Source organism: Pezoporus occidentalis, unplaced genomic scaffold (genome assembly GCF_034315485.1).
Source record: "Pezoporus occidentalis ecotype Australia unplaced genomic scaffold, CSIRO_AGI_Poc_V1 ctg362, whole genome shotgun sequence".
Classification (NCBI taxonomy): domain Eukaryota; kingdom Metazoa; phylum Chordata; class Aves; order Psittaciformes; family Psittacidae; genus Pezoporus; species Pezoporus occidentalis.
Window position 1 is genome coordinate 254256 of NW_026915614.1, and position 21353 is coordinate 275608.

Here is a 21353-nt window from a genome sequence, read left to right on the forward strand (position 1 = left end):
CTGGTCCAGGGGTTGTTGAAGGTGACTGCAAGGATTTGGCCTTTAAATCTCAGCTTTTTGGAGACAAGGAGGGAGCAAGGGAAGGAAATGCGGGGTGGGTTTGGCTCTTTGTCAGGGATCCCACCCGGGTGCCCCGATCTCGCCTTGTCCCAGTTGTAGGGCAATGCACAACCCCTGACCAGTGTGGAAAAGCAGGAAGTGAATAGAAGCAGCCTGTGGTTATCATGGAAAACAAACCTGCCCTGGGAGCAGCCGGGCTGGCAAACCTGGCAATTCCCAATAGCCCAGAAAACATCTCCCTAAACCCCAGCCACGCACCCCTCATCCTCCCCTCTGGTCTGGCATCCCCCATCCCTGCTTCCAACCCCACACATGCCTTCCTCCCCAGGAACACGCATTCCCAGAAGTACCCAGTGCCATCATTTCATGGGAAACCCCCAATCAATCACTTTCCCACTGATGGGAACTATAAAAGTACGTGACTATTCCCACTTTGAAAATTAAACCACTTCCCCCAGCCTCATCACTTAGTCCTGTTCTTCTGACAACCAACCAACGGGCTTCTTCATTTCCTGGGGCTTCTTGTCCCAACCTTGTTCTCCCACCCACATCCCAGTAAACGCCCCCTCTCTCAGACGGGGATGGAGCTGGACCAGGCTGGCTTCCCAGCAGGACATCCGCCAGCCATGGACCTGCCTCCCTCTGCTGATGGGAAAGGAGACTACAGGGCCAGAGACACGCCAGAACACGTCCACAGGATCCTGCTGTGGAAGAGGCTCAGAGATTCCCTCGGCTCTTCTTGCCCCAGCGCACGTAGCTCCCATGGAGCCAGGATTTAGGCACCAGAGTTGAGAAGACGAGGAAAGCAGTAAAGCAAAGACCACCCTCACCCAGTGAGAATCCAACAGCCGGGGGCAGGCCCTCGGTTATGTGTAAAACTAGGTTTTATTTTGACCAAACCACGTCCTTCTGAATACAGCAGCAGGAGCAGCCCTGCCCGGCCTGGAAGCGGTTTATCCCTGCAGGGATCACCCCCAGCAGCACGAGCCATGGGCACGTTCACACCAACAGCGTAGCAGGGATCACCCCGGGAGCTGGGCACTGCTGGGGCACCATGGGGCCACCCCATCCCAGCCCCTCCTGGCCAGGCTCAGCCCATGCTCAGGGGCACTCTCCGCAGTCCGAGATGATCACCTTCTGCTTCGGCTTCCCGTCCTTAGTGCCCTGAGCCTTGGGGAACAGAGCAGCAGGAGTCAGCGGCATGAAGCCCAAGGGTGGGCAGGAGGATGGCTCTGCTCGCACCTACCTCGATCTGCCGCACCACGTCCATGCCCTCCGTCACCTCCCCGAACACCACGTGCTTCCCGTCCAGCCAGTCTGTTTTCTCACACGTGATGAAGAACTGGGAGCTGTTGGTGTTTGGGCCCGAGTTTGCCATCGATAACAGCCCTGTGATCATAAAGGGCAGTGCTCTGGTTGGGGTGGGAGCTGATGCTTTGACCCAACCCCATTCCCACACCCTGCAAAACACTGCCAGTTTTAAGAGAGCCTCTGGATATTAAACTCCACAAACTACTGGAAACAATACAAACACCTGCAGGCACGAAAGATGGAAAGGGGTAGAGATTGCTCATCCATTTATAGCTGCGGTAACAGAAAAGCTGCTTGCATGGAGATAAACCTGCTTGCTTTTTACTGCGCTTCATAATCGCACCGTGACTCCTTCAAACTCAAAGGGAAGCAGCTTTGAAACTCTTTGTCCATTATGCAGCACTGGAAGTTCACAGTGTGCGACCACCACAAGTGGTTTGCCAACAGAGGCTGTAATTCAGAGCTGCAACTATCAGCAAACCAGCCCAAGGGTGGCCCCTAGATGACACTGAGCCCCTTTGTTCCTCAGCCCCTGCCCAGGAGATGGCTCTACCTGGCCCCGTGTGTTTCAGAATGAAGTTTTCATCATCAAACTTCTTCCCGTAGATGGATTTGCCCCCGGTGCCGTTGTGGTTGGTGAAGTCGCCAGCCTGGCACATGAACTGGGGGATGATGCGGTGGAAGCTGCTCCCTTTGAAGCCAAAGCCTTTCTCATGGGTGCAGAGGCAGCGGAAATTCTCTGTCCGGGCCAAGGGGAGAGAGGTGAGAGCTGTGCCTGCTGGAAGGCTCCACGCCGGGGAGGCTGAGCCACTGCTCACCCACAGTCATGGGCACCACATCCGAGCGCAGGAGGATCTGCAGCCGCCCCGCAGGTTTGTTTCCGATCTTGATCTCCATGAAAACCCGAGGGTTCGCCCGGGATTTCTTGGCAGGAGGCTCACCCTGAGCAGGAAAAGGAAACAAGGAGCTGGGACGACATTCCTCTGCTTTGCCTCCAGCGGCAGTTAGGCCCCACGCTCTCAGCCTTCGGGGCAGCAGGGACGCAGACAGCTCCGTACGGTTTTCTTACCTCCTGCACCTCTTTTTTGGAGGCCTCTGCTCCTCCCTCCTCTGTGTTCTCTTCCAAAGTCTTCCCCGAAAACTTCTTCAGCCAGTCATCATCCGACCAGACTGCGATGGCAAAAGGAAGGCTCAGAGCACAGGAACCAAAGGGCCACACGGAAGCACACATGAGCACACACGTGAGCACACACATGAGCATACACATGCCTGCACAGGTCAGGGCGCAGCCTACCCCAGGAGACACAGCATGTGGGCAAAGAAGAGACAAAGTCACCTCTTCTTCCTCCCAGAGGTGCCTCCATGCAGGGCAAGCTTGTGGCCTGCTCGCTGCCACTGCCCATCACACTGCACGAGTGCTTGGCATGCCTTGGCCCCCTCTGCTTTCACAGATGTGGCCAGCTGTGTGTGCCATTTGCCTGGCATGGTGTGCACGCTGTGCCCTCTGCCAGCAGGCATGAAGATAATCAGAAGTGCAGCCAAGAGGGTTTCCACCCAAGGAACGAGAGAGTATTTTGGGTTATGTGGTTATTAAGTTACTTGGATGCTGCTCAGACCCATGAGCTCCCCAGATGGGAAGCAGAGCAAAGCTCTCTGCCCTAGGGCCTGATGGCTGATGCACAAAGCTCTCAACACCCATGGGGATGCTCTCCCCTCCCAGACACCAACTCACCAGGTCTGGATGATCCCTCTTTAATTCGCATGGGTCTGGCCAAGTTCACCCGAATTGTCCTGCCAAAGAGCTCGGACTCGTTCTGCCGAGGAGAAAAGCACAACAAAGCCCACCAAAGGGTATAAAAATCACTGTGCCCCCCAGCTCCCCATAGAGGAGAATCACAGAGCTCTTGGCATAGCTCACACCATTCGGGGCCTCACTGCTGGGAAGGCAGCAAAACCACTTGTCCCCCTGGGCGAACAGGGTCCCTACCATGTTGTCAATCGCTGCTGCTGCATCCTGCCAAAAGAGGTGAAAGAAGATCATTATTGTATCACCTCTTCTCTCCCTTTCAAAGCAAAGCTCAGCACATACATGCAAAAGAGACTGCCAGGGACTGTGCTCCTAAACCTCATCTATATATGAACCAATGGATCTCGCAGGAGCTGTATCCAATCCAGTACATGGGACTCCTTTTCCTACGTTTGATCCCATAAACCCATTTTATTTAAGATGCTTTATTGCTGACGCCAGCGTTTGGGAGAGGAGGAGAGATCCTGCGTGTGAAGCCCAGGACAGGCTGTAAGATCCTGGCAGTGTTCAAGGCCAGGTTGGACACAGGAGCTTGGAGCAAGCTGCTCCAGTGGAAGGGGTCCCTGCCCATGGCAGGGGTTGGAGCTGGATGAGCTCTGAGGTCCCTTCCAACCCAAACCAGGCTGGGATACTATGAAATACACAAAGCCAAGAAACCCGCCCGAGAGAGCAGTGTCCGTGCTCCAGCCCATAAGAAAGTGGGAACTTGGAAAAGCAGAGCAGCACCAGAGGTAACCCCCGCTTGCTGCCCCCAACCGCATCCACCAGGAGGAAGCTCCCGCCCGAAGCCCCCGGTTAGGAAGCGCCCTCGCCCCTGCCTCACCTCTGCCAGCTCGAACTCGATAAAGGCGAACCCGCGGTGCTTTTCTGCAGAGGAAGAAGCGAGCGGTCACGGGCAGCACCGACACCCGCTCCCGCGGGCGCCCAGCGGCGCCGTCCGGGGCACGCACCCGTCTCGTAGTCCAGCGGGATCTGGATGTCGGTGATGTCGCCGAAGGGGATGAACGCGGCGTGCAGCACCTTCTCGTCCACCTCCTCCGCCAGCCCGCCTGCGGGCGGACACCGGTCACGGACACCGGACACGGGTCCCGGGCAGCGGCCGCGGACACGTACAGCAGCCCCGGTACTCACCTACGTACAGCACCCTCTTGGTGGCCGCCATCTTCGCGCCGGAACCACGTGACAGGAGCGACCCGGAATCACATGACTCCCGCCCCGCGGCTCCGAGGCACCGGGCGGAGCGGGGTATGGCTGCCGGGGCAAGGGTAGCGCTCTCCATTGGAACGGAGCACCCAAAGGGGCTCAAAGCACGGACTGACCCCACTGCCGGCATGCGGCGGCGTTAGGGGGTGAAGGTGGAGGAAGCAGTACCCAGGAAGCACGAGACGCACCCGACTGGATCCCTTTCACCAAGAGCAGCCAAACTGCGGAACACCAGCATTAAAATGCAGCCCAAGGGCAGCAGAGCTGCTCTGCAGCGGTGGGGGGATGCAGAGGAAGCCCCCACACGCTCCCTGCCCTTGACAAACAGCTGCCCCCCAGCCTCAAGCAGCCTTTCTCCACAGTCAGCAGTAACAACTCCAATCACACTCTTCACATAGCAACCATACACTCAAAGTTGACTGCACTGAGCTCTATCACACCACTTAGCAAGTGAAGATAGCAGAGTGGAATTTTATTCCTTTATTGATAAATGCTTTCCAGACTTTCCAAACTGGACTGCTGAGTTTAAAACCAAAACCACAAAATACTTCCAACCTAAAATCCCAGGCATCCTCCTCAGAAGACACAAAGGGTAGCTCTGTTCTGGCCACAAGGGAGAAGCTTGCGAGCCCAGTTCTGGTTTGGGAGATCTACAGCTTCAGACCTGGCTTTTTAAATAAGACCTTAAAGATTAATTTACAAAATGCAATAAACTATGTGATAGGATGCATGGCATTGAGATCTGCAGGACAGGGAGGAGCCTCCAAACATCTTCAGCTGATGGCTACAAAGGGGCTATTTGGCTTCTTTGCATCCTAGAAGAAAAGGGGCAGAGGTTACCCACAGCCAGCACACCTCAATCCAGAGAGCCAAGCTCCCCCCAGCACAAGCCATGTATAATACAGCTCCAACATGAGCTTATTATATTAATATTTAATGCACACGTGTTAAAGTATATTTGCAAGGTGTGGAAAGGCTGTTAACAGCTGTGGAAAATACCCATTTCTGATCATCTGACAAGAAACTCTTAATTCCTTAACAGAGGAGCTAGCAACTGGAGCCACTGAGGAAGGGATGGAAGTACCATTCTGCACCCCTGTGAGCTGGGACATCTGACCACAGCAGCATCACAAAAAGAACTGAAGTTGTCAATTCTAGACAACCCACAGAAAAATGGATCATTAAAGCAAGAAGAGGCATTCAAATAATCAAAAACCTTATTAAGGTTAAACAGGAGCCAGCTCCAAACACAGGAGATGGCATTTGCCTGGACAGACCCATGCAGTGAAAGGACATTTCCAACACCACCACCTTAATACACACTGTAGGCAGATGATTGTCAGCCTAAGGAACAGGCATGAACACACTGTGTTGACCTCACAGTCACTGAAGCATCTTGTGTCTCTTTTTATTTCCCAGATTAGCAGCTTCACAAGACTCAATATGTTAATCCTTCCTTGACGTGTCAACTGCTAGGAACATGTCAGGGACTTACCATCTTTCTGATGCTTAATGAGTAAGATTTCTGAGGAGTATTTCTAAAGCTTCCACAAAATAAGGATTATATTGGGGGAAAAAACACATCAGGGAGTTGGGTTGAGCTGGATTTTATTAAAGAATGGAGTAAACTCAGACAAGTGCTGCCCATGGGTCTCCAGCCTGGCTGCATTCACAAACCATCACACTTTATTCCCTCCGATGTGGAAGCTTTTAAGTGAGTTTGAGGACAGAGACACTCACCAGTCTTCCCGGTTTAAGAGGTAGCAGCAACCACGCCCACCTTCTGGGCAGCTTCCTTCTTGGCTTGGTGAGCCTGCAGCACTGCAACGGCCTCCTCCACCTCAGGAGACAATTCAGGCATGAGAGCAGCTCTCCTGAGCAGAGCTCCCCACCCAACCTAACAGAACAAGCCATCTACCTTGGACCGGAGGGACTCCGGAGACTCTAGCATGTGCAGCAGCTCTGAGTTGTCAATCTCTAGTAGCATTCCTGTGATCTTCCCTGCCAGGCTGGGGTGCATAGCTTGGATCAGAGGGAACAAACGTTCTCCTGGGGGTTACAAAAGAAGGGAGCTCAGAGAGCTAAGTTTCAATTACAAAGTCATCTTTGAAACCTGATGGAGTTTCCCTTACCCAGCATCTGTTTCTGCTCCTGGGGGGGGGCAGCAGCCAGCATGGAGGCGGTCAGTGGCTCCTGTCCTTGCACATGGACTGCAGGCTGAGGTGCCTATGGAAGGGCAGACATGAGGGTTCTGAATCAGGTACTAGGCTGATTGCTTCATATTTAGAGACAATCAGACAACATCCATTCCCTCCTTCAAAAACACAACCTTTGTCAAGCCTATAGCAGACTGGTGTTTCAGGAAAGGACAGGCAAGGTGCCCTTGGCTCACAAACATGCTCCCTTCCAAGTCCTGAACTCAGTGTCACACATGGGCACTGTAAGTATCTTGCAGAAACTGGATCAAAAAAACATTGCAACTGAGAAAGAGCAACATCCACACCTGCTTTTTTTTACTACACAGGTTTGTGGGAGAAGCAAACTGACCAATGACCCCCGAGAGAGGATGGGACAAAGAGGTTAGAGAACAAATGGCTGCAAAATGGGAAAGCAAAGAACCAAGAAAAACACCCTTACAGCAAATCTGGGTGGAAAACGGTTTGCAAGTACAAGGCAGGTGAAACAACTGCCTCTGGCAAAGGTACAACCGCCAGGTTTTTGAATTCCAAATCACGATGCTTGTCTGGGTTATAAAAGTAGCTTCAGGTTTCTGCAGAAACACTTGAGATGCACATAAACCCTGCTGGACTGCAGCGAGTGGAGAGAGTCCCCAGGCCAGCCCCTCATGGTACCTGCAGGGGCTGCACAGCCGGGTGCGGGCTGCGGACACTGGAGGCGTATTTGTAGGGAGGAACTGCTCTGGGAGCCGGGGCAGCCACGGGCGGGCGAGGGGCCAAGCTCTGTGCTGCAGCACCCACTCCTGCAAGAGAGGAAGAGACCAGATCTACAGACACCTGCAGCAATGTGCAAGTTGGGATGTCTGCTGTTAACTGCTGAAGCCAAACTACACTCAGAAGAACTTCTTTAGGAACCAGTCTGCAAAATGCAACTGGCTACTTCAGGGGAACGAGCTATTCTCCCTGACAGTAACCCAGGGATTCCACATGTGGCACTTCAGGTACTTTCTAAACTATTCACGGGTATAGAATTTTTAGATGTTCTACTCTGAAAATGATATCCATAACTTAGAGCCTTCTTTTTTTTCCTCTTTAAGTGGTAAATGTCGCAGAGGTGTAGGAAAGAGATTCAAACCAGTGGAGAACAACCCATCTGGATTTCCATTGCTGTGCACCAACTGCCCCCAGATCTGCAATGCACAGCGAGCAATAGGGAAGACTCAGGTGCTGTCTCTGCCCATTGAGTCTAATGGTCTTTGGTTATCTGTATCTGACAACCATCTTTGGAAGCAGAAGTCAGATCTCGAGAGCATCCTCGCCCCTCACAGACAAGGGGAGAGCCTGGAAGCAGACACCTTACCAACTCGCTGGGCAGCAGCAGGGAGGCCACGAGAGGCCGGGGCATTGCCAGCAGGGGCCAGGTGGCGCAGTGCTGGCCGTGGTCCAGACTGGCGCATGGCATTTGGCATTCCCTGGAAGCCTAATGGAAGAAATGAGGGGAAATCCTCAAAACAGAACCGACTGGCAAGTCAGGACAGTCAGCTACAGGAAGCAGGTTGGGGTTGTGTACACCAAGGAGAGCATGCGCGTCGGTCTTGTTGGAAAGTACAGCCAAAAAGGTCATACAGCCAAAAATGTTTCTCTCACCTTGAGGTCTTCCTCCTTGCTGCCAGCGTGGGTTGGGTCTCATCTGTGCCATTTGATTGGGTGCATAATAAGTGGGTCTGCTCTGAGCCTGAAGAAAGATTAGACAAGCTCAGAGACAACACCTAAGTGAGTAGCAAACACTGCTCACAACATGTTTTTGGCAGCTGTTGCCAGGACTCAACACTCAAGTCACCTTAGGCAGTGAAGTCACAGAATTAACTCCACTGCCTGCACCCCTCATTAGGAGTTACTTGTTTATAGGCGCAGAAAGGCTCAGTGACATTACTGCAGCTGAACCACCACAGCTCCAAGACGTTCAAAATCCACACTAGCTCAGCTTACCTGGGGCACAGCAGGCATGAAATAGCCCCCAGCAGCAGGCTGGAACTGGTTAATGATTGTGTTGGCAGGCAGGGCTCTCATCCCAGCGATGCGCTGCATGTACTGGTTGGTCAGATGGGCCTTTCGCTCCTCTTTCCTTTGGGCAAGTGCCACATACAACGGCTTTGAGCCCACAATTCGCCCGTTCATCTCTGTCACAGCTTTTGTGGCTTCCTCTGGAGAGGAAAAGCAGACAAAGCCAAACCCTTTGCTCCGTCCATCTTCCAGCATCACCTGCAGTAAAGATCAATTGCTAGTGGAGCACCAGAACAAGAACTTAAGCTAAGAACCCACGTTTTAATACATCACATTTCGGGCAGGTTGGATGTAACTGTTGCAGAGGTGTAGAGGCAGGTACCCACTGAGAAGTCACCTGCCTGGATTTACTTTGCCTTTCTGTACGCACCATGTGTCCCCAGGCCCACACTGAGCAGTAAGGAATGGGAAAGATTTGGTGCAAGCTCTAAAGGAAAATGCCATGTCATGCTTACTGGGAGTCACCTCCAACGAGCACTTTTCCCACTTCCTGCCTCCTCTTTTGATGAGGGAATGAAGCAATTTTTCAGTAAGATCCCACCAAGACCCAAAGAAATTTGTGTGTTTATTAGCCCACATGTTCTCAGGATCACAATGATAAGGGAATAGAAGAACTGCCCTTCAATTCCAGGTCAGATACAGTTCCTTCTTCAGGCTTTAAAATCCAAATAGCCCCCAAGCCCACAATACCTTGGCACTTGTTATTGAGCCAAAAGGTGAGAATTCCTTCCTCAGTTTTTCATCATCTATGGTGTCATCTAGGTTTTTAATATATAGATTAACACCCTAGAAGGGAGAGAACAATGAGGCATTCATAACATCAAAGAAAAACATTGACTGTTAGCATCCATCTGCCAGAGCTGTAATTTATCTGAAACACTCTTTTTAGCATCGTGTTCCCTTCATACCACCCAAAGCTGAAATAAATGTTGCAAAGGCGTAGAGACAAGTCCCACTGTGGTGAAAGGGAGCTTGTCTGGATTTCCTCTGCTTTTCTGTTGCATCATGTATCCCCAGTTCAGCACTGTATCTCATGACCTGGGAAAGATTTGATGCAATCTCTGACATGACCCAGTTTTGCCATAAATTAGAGACAACAGTAGAGGGTTTTGCTGTCTCTCATCCTTCTATGTAACCCCACTGAAAGCAAAGGAGACTGGCTGCTTTCTCATGTCCTCCTACACACTTGCATTGCCTAGACTATGCCCTGATTCCCCTTTGTCCCCAGATACCTTTACATTTTAACTCCCAGGATCTGTCACAGGACAACGTCTACTTTGCCAACAGACTGAAAATGGTGCCTTAATTCAGGAGAGGAACAGACAATTCACCTGGTACCGGCTGAGTCTCTCTTGTTTTAGCTGTTCAAACCTCCGTTTCAGCTCTGCCTGGCGCTCAACCTTCTTTTGTGCTCGGCCTACAAACACCATCTTCCCATTGATGTCCTTCCCATTCATTTCTTCTACTGCCTGGACAGAGGGGTCAAGAGGAAACTGTCAAGTGCTAAAGCGAGACAGCAACTATTCCTGTTGAAAACAGGGCTGTCCAAAGCTCACACTGTATCACTGCCCTTTGGGCAATAAACCAAGGCTGACCCTTTATCTTTGCACTGTGTAATAACAGGCTAATTACAGACAAGCTGAAGGGATCAGGAGAGCCCACACTGACACCACCACTCTACCTGCAGGACTAATGCAACTTGGGAATTTATCCCCATCTCTTCTTGAAATTAAGGCCAAATTTTAGTAAGCCTGCTGCTCTGAGAAGACCACTTCCAAGCAATGTTCTCACTCTAGATGCTTCCCCCTTTAAACCCTGCACTGTAATATTTCTTCAGCACTTAATGCTCTTGATTATAGCACTATATTCTGTGTGGATCTAGGAAGCTGGAAAAATGCCAAGTTACCATTTAATATCAAGCTAGTAAGGTGCAAAAGGTTTCTAAGTTCCCAAACCTGGAAGAGGTTATGCCTGAGGCAGAGTTTTCTCTCATTTTCACATTCTCCCCTTATAAACCAAGTTTTTCTTCTCTGAAGATACCCAAGCAGCATAAAAACCAGTCATACCTTGTTAGCATCTTCATGCTTTTCAAAGCTTACAAAGCCAAAGCCTTTGGATTTTCCAGTGGGGTCTGTCATCACTTTAACACTCAGAGTTTTACCTGTTACCAAGGGACATGGTTAGTAAAATATCACAGAACTATTTCAAGACTAACTCTCAGCCCCCCGTCTCTCATCTCCTCATCAGCCTCTGCCTCCTGTCTAACACTTGGCACAACTAGTACCCACACATCAACTATGTTCCTCAGCTTCCAAGCGACCCAGGCAGAACTAGACACTGGTCCTGTTAAACTGCCAGGGGTCATGAAATTCACAGCCTCATTAGAAGTGTTTCTGAATTTACCATATTTGCTGAAGAGCTCCTTTAGCCTTTCATCATCCATGTCATCCCCAAAGTTTTTGATATAAACATTGGTGAATTCCTTTGCTTTGGCTCCCAACTCAGCCTCCCGTTCTTTACGAGACTTGAATCTCCCAACAAATCTGTAAGAAAGAAGGAAAAGCCCAGTAAGCAACTTGTTCTCAAGACTGCAAAAAGCAATGTGTGACTTGCAGCGAGGCAAAAAATGAGTGTGTAGTAGAAGCTGGGCATAGGGACAAGAGTGACAGCAGAAGAGAAGGACAAACAGGCCACAGACCAAATGGAAAAATCACCTGTCCTACAGTTGGCCAGGAATGCCTACCCAGCTCTGCCGTGGAGAGTACTGGCCACAGAAACCCACCCCAGCCCACTAGTGAAGAGGCAGCAAATCAAGGCTTGGTCAGGGAAACCCACCAGGCCCGTGATGGAGGGGTAGCAGGCCATGGCTTGGGCAGGGTCACTCACCAGCCCTGTAGTGGAGAGGTAGCAGGCCAAGGCTTGGGGCCAGGAGAACCAGTGCCTTGTGTGTCCCTGTTAATACCGAGATGCATCCCGGGTCATGCGCTCGCTGGTGCTGCTGGCTGTGACACTCACACTTTGCGGTCGTTCAGCAGCATGCCGTTCATCTTCTCGATGGCTCTGTCTGCAGCATCCTGTGTCTCAAAGTGCACAAACGCGTAGCCCTTAGAGCCATTCTCATCACACACCACCTACGTGGAAGGAGAACAGAATGTCAGTTCTCTATGTTTTCTGCCTCTGTCACACTCAGACACAGCACACAGAAATCGGTTACTGCCAAGGAGCAGCACTAGGAAGACATTATCTGTGTTTCACACTTGTGCACTTCATGACCCAATCTGAGGTAACTTCAGCAAACCCTGAGCTTTTGGTCATCTCTGTCTTTACAGACTCCACTCCTCACTCGGTGAAAGGTGTCCCTTTTGCTTCCTACACTGGACGTGTCTGATCACGTCACCACTAGAACAGAATGGGACAAAGCAACCACATCTCACCTTGCAGGACAAAATATTCCCAAACGCTGAGAATGTGTCATAAAGTGCCTTGTTATCAATGGATTTGTCCAGGTTCTTAATGAAGACATTCCCAACCCCTGACTTCCTCAAGGAGGGGTCCCTCTGAGACCACATGATGCGAATGGGCTTTCCTTTGATCACATCAAAATTCATGGTATCTAGAGCACGCTCAGCTGCAAGAGAAGTCAAGAACAGATTTCTGTGGTTTGTTAAAGAATAAAGGCTTCCATCACGGGGGTGATCATTCCCTCTGAATTCTATTCAGCTCATGGAGGCATTTGGTGACCAATTCCAATGACTTTTTAACTCAGTGTTTCAAGGGAGGTCTTTGCAGCACAGTCATTAGACATGTTTAAGTGTGGAATAGGCTTAATAGGCTTTTAAATCTGTATTAATGTTTTAACAACCGCAGCAAAATGAATATCAGAATGCTTGGGATTTATCAGTTAGTCTTAACTATTATAAAGGTAAATTGCTCCAGCTCCACCCAAAGAAGGAAAGTAAATACAGGAAACCCTGGGGAAAAAGGGAAGCAACAAAAGTGACTGTTTGGCTTGGTTGCTTCTCACAAAGCTCACATCCACCCGCACTCATCTCTATGAGGAGAAAAGGATCATCTCCCCATCGCGTCAGGGAGAGCATGCATGAACACGTGGCTGGCTGAAGAAGGCATGAGGCAGCTTCTGACTTATGTGGCCAAAAAAAGATTCCTAAGTTGCTCAATCTGAAGATGACAGCAAAAGTGGACAAAACTCAGGGGTGGGGGGGAACCTATAACCTGATCTGATGAACAGGGAAGTAATGATCTAAACTCAACAACCCCAGCACCGTCATTCTAACCTACACTGAAACCCCCTCCACGATTCTATTTCTGCTGCCTACTGCTATATTAAAAGGATCATTACGTACACACATCAGGATCCTGTTCATAAAATTGAGATGCTTGGGACTCTTCTGTGCCAGAAAACACTCCCAGCATGGAGCGAGCAGAGAAAACGACAGACTGTTAATCCCCAGCATGAAGCGGGAAAAGAGAGGGATATACATGCATTAAAATCAAGGAATATTAACAAGGCAGAACCTGAGTTTTCCAGATTTGTTTGGCTCAGTTCTTCCAAGTCACCTTCACCCAGAGAGAATTGCTGATTAGCTTTCAGGAGCAGGAAATTCAAGGAAAATGGCAGTTCAAACACTTTCTTTCACATAACTCTGTTGGTGCAGCCAGAGCTGCACTACTCAGCATTTCACAAAACTAGCTCTAGGAACCCCAATGGGACATGGCCTACAAAAGCCTCCTTGCACTCCCTACCCCAAAATCAACTTTCTGCTAATGCACGGAAGTTTCCCAGAATGATTCAAGTGCTTTGAAATGTTCTTCTTGCTGCTTTTTAAACTGAAGTGGTGCTATTGCTATTTTCCCCACGTACACCTTCACACATACACCCAGCTGGGAGGCAAGCTCTGCTGGACTTCATCCCTGAGGCAGTCAGGAAAAATAAAAGAAGGAGGGAAGTTATACTAGCAAGGACTCTAGTAGCTCTGTTCAGTGCAAGGTGTTAAATGCAACTAACTGCAATGCTAAAATGATTCCTCAGCTACTACTCTGAGTCAGTGCAAGTGCAAGTGAGGTCCTTCCTGCAGCCCACTCCTAAGAGGCACTTCAGCAGGCAGCTCAGTCCAGCTTGTCAAATTTGGCAGTGGTTATTTATAGCAGGGAGCAGTCCTGCAGAAGCATGTGTTGGCAAGGACACAAACTACTTGCATATACCATTTGCAGCAGAAACAGGGTTCCTGCTGAAAGGTGACAAGCAGATGTAGCAGTGACACAGAACCAGAAGGACCTGTGAAACACTGCAGCAACCACCAAGATACAGCCTAGTTGTAAACTACTCCCAGTTCTTTAGAGGTTTCTCATCACATACTTAAGCACATACTATTGCCCTGCTCTTTCAATAGCTTGCTAGTATGGCACTCTATTATTATAGTCCACCTAAAATTCACTCAGACACTTCTTGTGAGCATGGGTGCAAGAAAGCTCTGGATGATCTGAGGAAGGTCTGTCATACCCACAGGTGGAAATGCAATCACATTACACCAGGACCTCAGAAAACCTGTAAAGGATCAGCATGAATTATGTGGCTGACTCACACCAAGCTCATCTGATTCATTTCCTTAATCTGAGCAAACACCTTCTCATTTTTTTTCTATTTAAGCCACGAAGTTTCAGCCATTTCAGTTCCTGTATCTTTCTCTCCCACTGGTTCCTGTCATCCTTCCAATGGACTCAACTGCAACTCATACAGAACATTATACATTCTCTTAACCTCTTTCAGGCTTCCTTTTCATTCCTCTTCCACAGCCTTCTAGCTAGGGAAAGCACATGAACACTCCTTGCAGTTTGCCTGAGGCCTCAAAGTCATTAATCTGCCTTAGAGGCTCCCTGCTGCAGAGCTAACACAATGCTGGAATTAGCAGCTGTGGTTGAGCAACATGAACACAGATAACCACAGGCACAGCCCAAGATTCACCCATGAGAAACTCTGCACACGGACAGGCTTAAATCTCTTGGTTGCTGGAGTCAGAACAAAACACTGCTGGCAATGAAGCCCTCAGCTCTCCCCTTACATTGTCTTCTCCTCTGAGACAAAAACTTTATCCATACACTTGCACACCTTGCTGCTTCAGAGCTATTTATCTCACCCCAGCTCTGGGTTCTGTCTTGGCTTGGGAAACATTGTTTTCTCTGTACTTCCAGAACAGCTTATCTCTGGAGCCATATTAAAGTTTCTCTGCTTCATTATCTGAGTTGTCATGTCATGAGTGCCATTATTATGAAACCCTGGAATGCAATTAACCTGCATGAGGAAGCTGTGAAAAAGGAAATTCAGCTTTTCTTTCAAAAGAAATGAGTTTTTCTTTCCCTTCTTCACAGTCAAAACCAATAAACATTAACAACTACAGCTGAGCCTGAACCAGCCAGACCTTTGAAGCTTAATCTGCCTATCACAGTACAACAGGTTCAGTGTTCAGCGTTCACTGGTTACTACACCAAAGAAGTTCAGTTGAAAACAGCAGAGCTTCTTTTCACTAAAAATAACCTCTTTGCAGAGACTACACCAGTGAGACAACGCACAGCCCCTGCCAGGGTCAAGCATCTCTCCATCAGCTAACAAAAACAAAGGAAACAAGCAGCTTTGAGGCAATTCAGAGACAGGAACTCTGGAAGTACAGAGTGTGTTCAGGATGTAACAGTGTGAGCTCCTGGTGGCCTCACATCATGGGAAAGAGTTCTGGCTCCATGACTTGCCCGGTGGCCTTTCTCTAGCCGTAAGGCCAGAGACCTGTTTGCCACACTAAAAAGTGATCCCTTGTTTTCTTCAGATTTAAAAGCACTCCTCCTTCCACAAAAGACTGGGGAAATGCAAGCTATCATACAGCAAATTCTTTAACACCTATTGCCACTTGAAGCATACTAACAATGCGTCCACAAGAACTTCCCTACAATTTTTCAGAGCACAAAGCTTCCCAACTACTTTAAGTGGGATTTTGTAGCATCTCCTATCACCCATAAATCAAAACAGATCCCTTCCCATGCTATGCAACACCCCACACCTCCTCACAGATTCAGTTAAATGAAGCCCAAATGCAACTCTGATTATGTATTCCTGGAAGAAAACACAGATCCCTCCTGCAGGAACCTTTAATCATCCCTGTTCCTGCATTTGGCAACAGAAATTCTGCTCTTCATATTCAAGTGTGTTTCAGGGAGCCCACAGTACCCCACCACCTTTCCAAAGCTATCTGTGTACGTTTTCCTGCATCACATTCAGCACAGCAGCTGGTTTTCACTTAGGCAAAGTAACACACACTGCAGTTTGCCAGCAGAAGAAATCAGGAGCATTTCACAAGAGATCTCTTCATCAGGGCAGGAGGAGCTTGAGTATTTCTCCTTGCCCACATTAACTATATGATTAGGTTGAAATCTCTTGACCTTCTAAGACCCAGCAGTAACAGGACACCACTTTGCTGAAGTATCACTTCAAGCACTGGGACTTCCTAAAATGTCTGCTGCCTCACCAGGAGGCCTGAATGATGCAACCTCACTCTAAAATCCTGCCTATTACCATAAAAGATTACCTTGAAATGCATTGGAAAGCCACCATATCCTCAGATTTGTATGAGGTGAAGAACTTTCCTGCTAAGGCATGCACACCACTCTTCCCTTTTAACATATGTATTATACAGGTCTTGTCTACTTTAAGAGAACTTTATCTAGACTTTTGAATCCCATTTCCCCAACAGTTCTCTAATCTGAACTCACAGTTCTTTTTTGGCTTTATTTCTACTCCTTGCTTTTATTTCTCTTATCCTGCAAAATGAGATCATAGCCTAAACACAGGCAGAATAACTGTACCATTGCCTGAACAGCACATGAACCTCCTGAGGTGGTTTTCTAACAGGGAGTCAGAGCAGACAGGCCCAGCAGATCACATAATCAGGCTCTAAGGTTCTTTCCCTCTGAGTTTTATAACAGAAATACATTGCTTAGCCTGAAAAAAAAAGCACTTCTGAGAGTTCCATGAATGAGTAATTATGCACTGGAGTGGAAAGCAGCTTTTCATCAGCCTGGCAAGAAAAAAGATCAGAAGTGCTGGATCAGATCCGCCTGCATCCCAAAGCAAGGCCATGCAGAAGGTACTCTGACCTGAGAGAAGATGGAACCTAGGATGGCACATCATCACAACAGACTAAGTAAAATCCAAGCATTTCTCAACCCCAGAGGCTCTGCTAGGCTGCAGGCACACAACTTGAGGTTCATTCCTGTTATTCTATATATCTACACAATACTTTGATCCAAAGTCAATGAACCTGTGCCACAGACAGACCACGCCGCTGTTGGTAAAAATGTAAAGCAAGAGAAGCTACTACAGCCTAAAAGGAAGTTTACTTGCTGCTGAAGTCTGTGCTGCCGTGAATCGATGCTGAATTCAAAGGAAAAGTTCACTCTCATCTGTCCTTTGGATGTCTCCATCACATGCAGATACTGCTAGGTGACAGCACAGAGCAATAAACTTGCACCAGTCAACAAGCAAAGGCTCTGAAAACTAGGGCAGAAAATGCTGACCCATTTTTCTTAAAGATGTGTTCCAAAGTGACCTCTTCTGTCCCATCTTTCACATGCTCCTGCTGCCTCAGCTCTACAATACTTATGTGAGCAGGAACCAACTTAAAGTATGAAAAAAAGTCTGGCAAGAGCAAATCAACATATGAGACATGCATGTGAGACAGCCTGGTTTCCCACACACTGAACAATGCATCTTCTTTCACATTAATGCAGGAATACCACTTCCCAGACTGGGAGACCCATCCAGCTGCTTGCTGCGCACACCAACTTGGAGTCCACCAGATCTCCTAAATATTAAACTGGGTTGAGTGGGCAGCCAGAGGCTGAACTAAGCATTCAGCCAAGACTGACTACTCTCAACTTTTTTCACTAGGACTGACTGCACAGAGATGCACACAAATAGCCCAAACCTATGTGAAAACAAATACGGGAACACAGTGGAGATTATTCTCCTATGTGAAAAACAAATCCAAGTCTGTAAAGTTTAATATAGTCTCACTTATAGATAGGTCTACATAGAAATAGATTTCTATCTAAAATAGGTAGAAATTTCCACCTAAAATAGGTAGAAATTTCTACCTGGAATAGAAATAGAAAATTTCTACCTAGAATAGACAAATGGGTCTACCCATCAGAGGTGTTACCAAGATGTGCATCTTGCAGACAGACACCAAGCAGTAAAAAAAATTCCAGCTTGAGTCACTAGCAAGTTACTTACCCTGCAACGTTTTAATAGTGACAGACACCAACAGAAGTGTGAATGAGCAAACAAGAAGTGAATAAAAGCAAAGGAAAGAAGCCACAGATGCGGCTGCACATCTCACTTACCATCCGCCGGCTGCTGGAAGTTAACATAGGCATAGCCGAGGGACCGCCGGGTGATCATGTCCCTGCACACCCGGATGGAGAGGACGGGCCCGGCGGGGCTGAACTTCTCGTAGAGCATGGCCTCGGTGACATCGGGGTGCAGGTCACCCACGTACAGCGACGCCATCGGGTAACTGCTGGCAGCCGCGTTCATCTTCCCCCACCACGTGCGCCCAGCGGGGAACTCACTCGAGCCTTGGGGCTTCTTGAAGTGGAGCTTTTGGTAAATATTTAAATTGGGGGGGGGCGGACGGACTCAAAAACCCGATTTAAAGCCTCGCTAAACCGGGGCCTGCAGACAGTGCCCGGGAGACGGGGGGGGGTGGCAGGAGGGGACAGAGCGGCTGAGGGGGGGCACAGAGGCCTGGAAACCAGAGAGGAACTAAGTTAAGCCTCCAGGAGGGCAGGGCTCGGGTATGAAGCCAAAACCCACACGCAGCCTCCTGCGCCTTCCCACCGACAGCCCTCGGGCTAAACCCGCCTCGACCTCCCTTAAACCCACGCCCCTTGTTTCACTTGAAGAGCCTGATGTAACCCCAGCTCTCCACAGCGGAGGCCGTTTGGTTTTCTGAGGTAAAAAAAAGGCAAAAATTAGGAACACGCCCCCTCTATGCACTATATATTGATACTAACCTTTCATTTACAGTTAAATCTCCTCCGCTGGGGTTGTATTTATATATGTATGTATATAGAACAGAGCGGCTCCGCCGGGGCAGCACGCAGCGCGGCGGCCGGAGGGAGCGGAGCGGGCCGCAGCAGCCGCAGCCGCTCTCGCCCGGAGCCCCGGCTCCTCCCCGTGCCCCCCACCCCACCCTACCCCTTCCCCCGGCCCTGCCCCGCGGCGGCGCCGGGCCCGACACCGACTCACGCGCAGCGGCCCGGCAAGCGGAGAGAGCGGAACGCCCTGCGGCCGCCCCTTTATAGCCGCCACCGGGGCCCGGCGGGGAGCGACCCCGCGGCCTGCGCGCCGCCGCCGCCCGCTGCAGCGACCCCAGCGGGGGGGAGGACCGCAGCGCGCCCGGCCTGAGGCGGGGCGGGGCGGGGCGGGGCGGGGCCAGCCCGCGCTGAGGGGGCTCGCGGGTGCCGGCCGCCATTTTGGGGTGGGCGCTGGGCCACCCTCATGAGGGACGTGGCGGCCCCGCGGCATTGCTCTGCAGTCACCTTCGCTCCTGTGGCATTCCTTGTGTGCCACAGGACAGGCTGCGCTTCCGTTTATTTCCAGTGCAGGAATCCCTTGGGGAAGTTCTGTCCCCTCACGGTGAACACTTAACCCTCAGTGCTATGCTGCTGGAGGCCGGGCGCTCTGCTTCAGACCCCAGCCCCTCACAACGGCCACCTTCCCCTCTCGGGGGTGTTCGCCTCGCCCCAGCCAGCGACCAGCCCGAGAAATAAACACAGCAGCTGCTTAATAGAATGGTTTGGGTTGGAAAGGACCTCATTGTCCTCCAGCTCCAACCCCTGCCACAGGCAGGGACCCCTTCCACTGGAGCAGCTTGCTCCAAGGCCCTGTGTCCAACCTGGCCTTGAGGACTGCCAGGGATGGGGCAGCCACAGCTTCTCTGGGCACCCTGTGCCAGCGCCTCAGCACCCTCACAGGGAAGAACTTCCTTATCTCCAACCTGAACTTGCCCTGTTTCAGTCTGAACCCATCACCCCTTGTCCCGTTGCTCCAGTCTCTGATGCAGAACCCCTCTCCAGCATCCTTGTAGCCCCCCTCAGACACTGGAAGCTGCTCTGAGGTCCCCATGCAGCCAAACAGCCCCAGTGTCCTCAGCCTGGCTTCATAATCCTCCAGATCTCTGTGGCTGTCACAGAAAGCAGCCCCCGGGCGGTGTTTGGAGGCAGCAGTGCAGGCTTACAGCTCAGACCATGTCCTGACCCCGTGGCCCCTTGAGCAACACCAAAGCCTTGTCCCTGCTCAGCGCTTGATTGAGGGTGAAATCCTGCATGGGGGGACACGCACCCACAGCCACAGCACCGTGAAGGGTGGGCTTGGGGGTGTTTCCCATCCCATCCCCTGCATGCCGATGTCTCACAGGGCAGCTCAATCCCACCACCAGACAGGACAGTGTTGGCTGATGGGGACAAGGAGCGGGATGAGCAGAGGAAGACACCAAGGAAGCAAACAGTTCCTCTGGGATGATTTTTGTCTCTGCTTCAAGCTGCGGTGTTGGAGGTGTGGCTGGCAGGGAGATGAGCGCCGTGGCTGGAGCTCTTCCCACAGCCTCCTCCTCTCCAGAGCATCAGTGTGAGCTCCTGCACCAACTCCCATCAGGGGCTGCCCTGGCGCAGGACCAAGGGTCCCTGTGGAAAACTCACTCTTCCAGGGTGAGGGTTGAACAGCTCCGAGCGCTGAATAAATCACAGCATCATCTACTGCAAAAAGGGAGGGATTCCCCCCTCCCCTGCACTGTCCCACAGCTTCATCCTCATGGGATCCAGCTCTGAGGAGAGCCGGAATGATCTGCTTCCAGCATCTTCAGCAGAGCGTGAGGATGCAGCAGCATGGGATTTGGTGAGTCATCAACGACCTTTGGGCACATGGATGTCCTCTTAAGGGGGACTAGGAAAGTCTGCGGAGGCTGGTCTGCTGTGACTTCTTGATTCTACATGACCTTGCCTTTAATATTGCTTTAAAAGTGGGAGATGACATAATATAAGGGATATGACACCTATCCCTTCATTACAGTGGAATAATGGAGAATAACAAAATAAAAAGCAACAATAGCAAAGCAAATTGTACTATTCTGCACTATTTTTGGTCCAGGTTATTTTCTTCAGACGCAAATCATCCTTCTCCTGAGCTGATCTTCCCAGCGGTGCTGGGATGCAACACTGTTGGGATCACACTTGGTCCTCCACAGCCCAGCATCTCCTGAGCTGTGAAACCCCAGGCTGAGACAAGCGGCTTGGCTGTGGCAGGAGTTTGGAGTAGCTCCTGTTCTGACAGCTAAAGACAAAACACAGCTCAAGAAACATGTTCCCACATAAAACACCCTTTGGCTGCAAGGCCCTGCTGTGGCTACGCTGAGAATGGCTTTTATTTGAACCATCATTGACATTCGCATCCCCTCCCAGGGGACACCATGCAGACAACTGTGTCCTCTCTCTTAGCACAAAGTGATGACCTGGGGGTATCCTCTGCTGACGAGGGCCCAAAACTGCCCCAGGGACCCCACTCCTCTTGGTACCCTCAACACAAGAGGGCAGCTGCCCCCGATGACCAACAGGAGCCTCCCAGTTTGCCCTCTCAAGACCTTCAGCCGTGCCTAGAGTGAAGGTTT

General features: G+C 50.3%; 2 protein-coding genes and 3 non-coding genes across 8 annotated transcripts; all 5 read right to left on the reverse strand.

Annotated features, from left to right (window-relative positions):
* Positions 1-1096: 1096 nt before the first annotated feature.
* PPIE (peptidylprolyl isomerase E) lies at positions 1097-4375 on the reverse strand. 2 transcript variants are annotated; one of them, XM_062630983.1, is made up of 10 exons: positions 4310-4375; positions 4129-4227; positions 4002-4045; positions 3359-3385; positions 3104-3185; positions 2441-2541; positions 2190-2313; positions 1925-2110; positions 1307-1449; positions 1097-1230 (listed from the first exon to the last, which is right to left on the reverse strand). In XM_062630983.1, exons 1-10 carry the CDS (start codon positions 4338-4340, stop codon positions 1162-1164), a joined length of 906 nt encoding a protein of 301 aa, XP_062486967.1. In that variant the 5' UTR covers positions 4341-4375; the 3' UTR covers positions 1097-1161. The 2 variants fall into 2 exon arrangements, with proteins under 2 accessions (XP_062486967.1, XP_062486968.1); XM_062630984.1 differs by lacking the exon at positions 3359-3385.
* Positions 4376-4846: 471 nt separating this feature from the next.
* PABPC4 (poly(A) binding protein cytoplasmic 4) lies at positions 4847-18803 on the reverse strand. 3 transcript variants are annotated; one of them, XM_062630979.1, is made up of 16 exons: positions 18703-18803; positions 18031-18286; positions 12057-12250; positions 11638-11753; positions 11026-11165; positions 10689-10783; positions 9954-10091; positions 9313-9408; positions 8548-8820; positions 8206-8293; positions 7919-8038; positions 7234-7361; positions 6514-6607; positions 6300-6430; positions 6122-6221; positions 4847-5196 (listed from the first exon to the last, which is right to left on the reverse strand). In XM_062630979.1, the coding sequence occupies exons 2-15, from the start codon at positions 18221-18223 to the stop codon at positions 6135-6137; spliced, it is 1893 nt and encodes a 630-aa protein (XP_062486963.1). In that variant the 5' UTR covers positions 18224-18286; positions 18703-18803; the 3' UTR covers positions 4847-5196; positions 6122-6134. The 3 variants fall into 3 exon arrangements, with proteins under 3 accessions (XP_062486963.1, XP_062486964.1, XP_062486965.1); XM_062630980.1 differs by lacking the exon at positions 7919-8038; XM_062630981.1 differs by lacking the exons at positions 4847-5196; positions 6122-6221; positions 6300-6430; ... (2 more) ...; positions 7919-8038; positions 8206-8293 and having other exon boundaries at positions 8593-8762.
* Positions 7660-7786, reverse strand: LOC134169989 (small nucleolar RNA SNORA55). Its single transcript, XR_009967086.1, has one exon. It is a non-coding gene; the product is annotated as a small nucleolar RNA SNORA55 (small nucleolar RNA).
* LOC134169987 (small nucleolar RNA SNORA55) lies at positions 8916-9044 on the reverse strand. Its single transcript, XR_009967084.1, has one exon. It is a non-coding gene; the product is annotated as a small nucleolar RNA SNORA55 (small nucleolar RNA).
* Positions 9547-9678, reverse strand: LOC134169988 (small nucleolar RNA SNORA55). Its single transcript, XR_009967085.1, has one exon. It is a non-coding gene; the product is annotated as a small nucleolar RNA SNORA55 (small nucleolar RNA).
* Positions 18804-21353: the final 2550 nt, after the last annotated feature.

Excerpts from the sequence above, each read along its gene's own strand:
- PPIE (XM_062630983.1), bottom strand. The coding sequence starts at position 4,340 with ATGGCGGCCACCAAGAGGGTGCTGTACGTAG. Across the intron at positions 4,228-4,309 it reads CAAGAGGGTGCTGTACGTAG|GCGGGCTGGCGGAGGAGGTG; the intron begins GTGAGTACCGGG and ends GTCCGCCCGCAG. Across the intron at positions 3,186-3,358 it reads CAGCAGCGATTGACAACATG|AACGAGTCCGAGCTCTTTGG; the intron begins GTAGGGACCCTG and ends TCTCCTCGGCAG.
- PABPC4 (XM_062630979.1), bottom strand. The coding sequence starts at position 18,223 with ATGAACGCGGCTGCCAGCAGTTACCCGATGGCGTCGCTGTACGTGGGT. Across the intron at positions 8,039-8,205 it reads GCAAGGAGGAAGACCTCAAG|GCTTCCAGGGAATGCCAAAT; the intron begins GTGAGAGAAACA and ends TTCTTCCATTAG. Across the intron at positions 7,362-7,918 it reads TGCTGCTGCCCAGCGAGTTG|GAGTGGGTGCTGCAGCACAG; the intron begins GTAAGGTGTCTG and ends CCTCTCTTGCAG.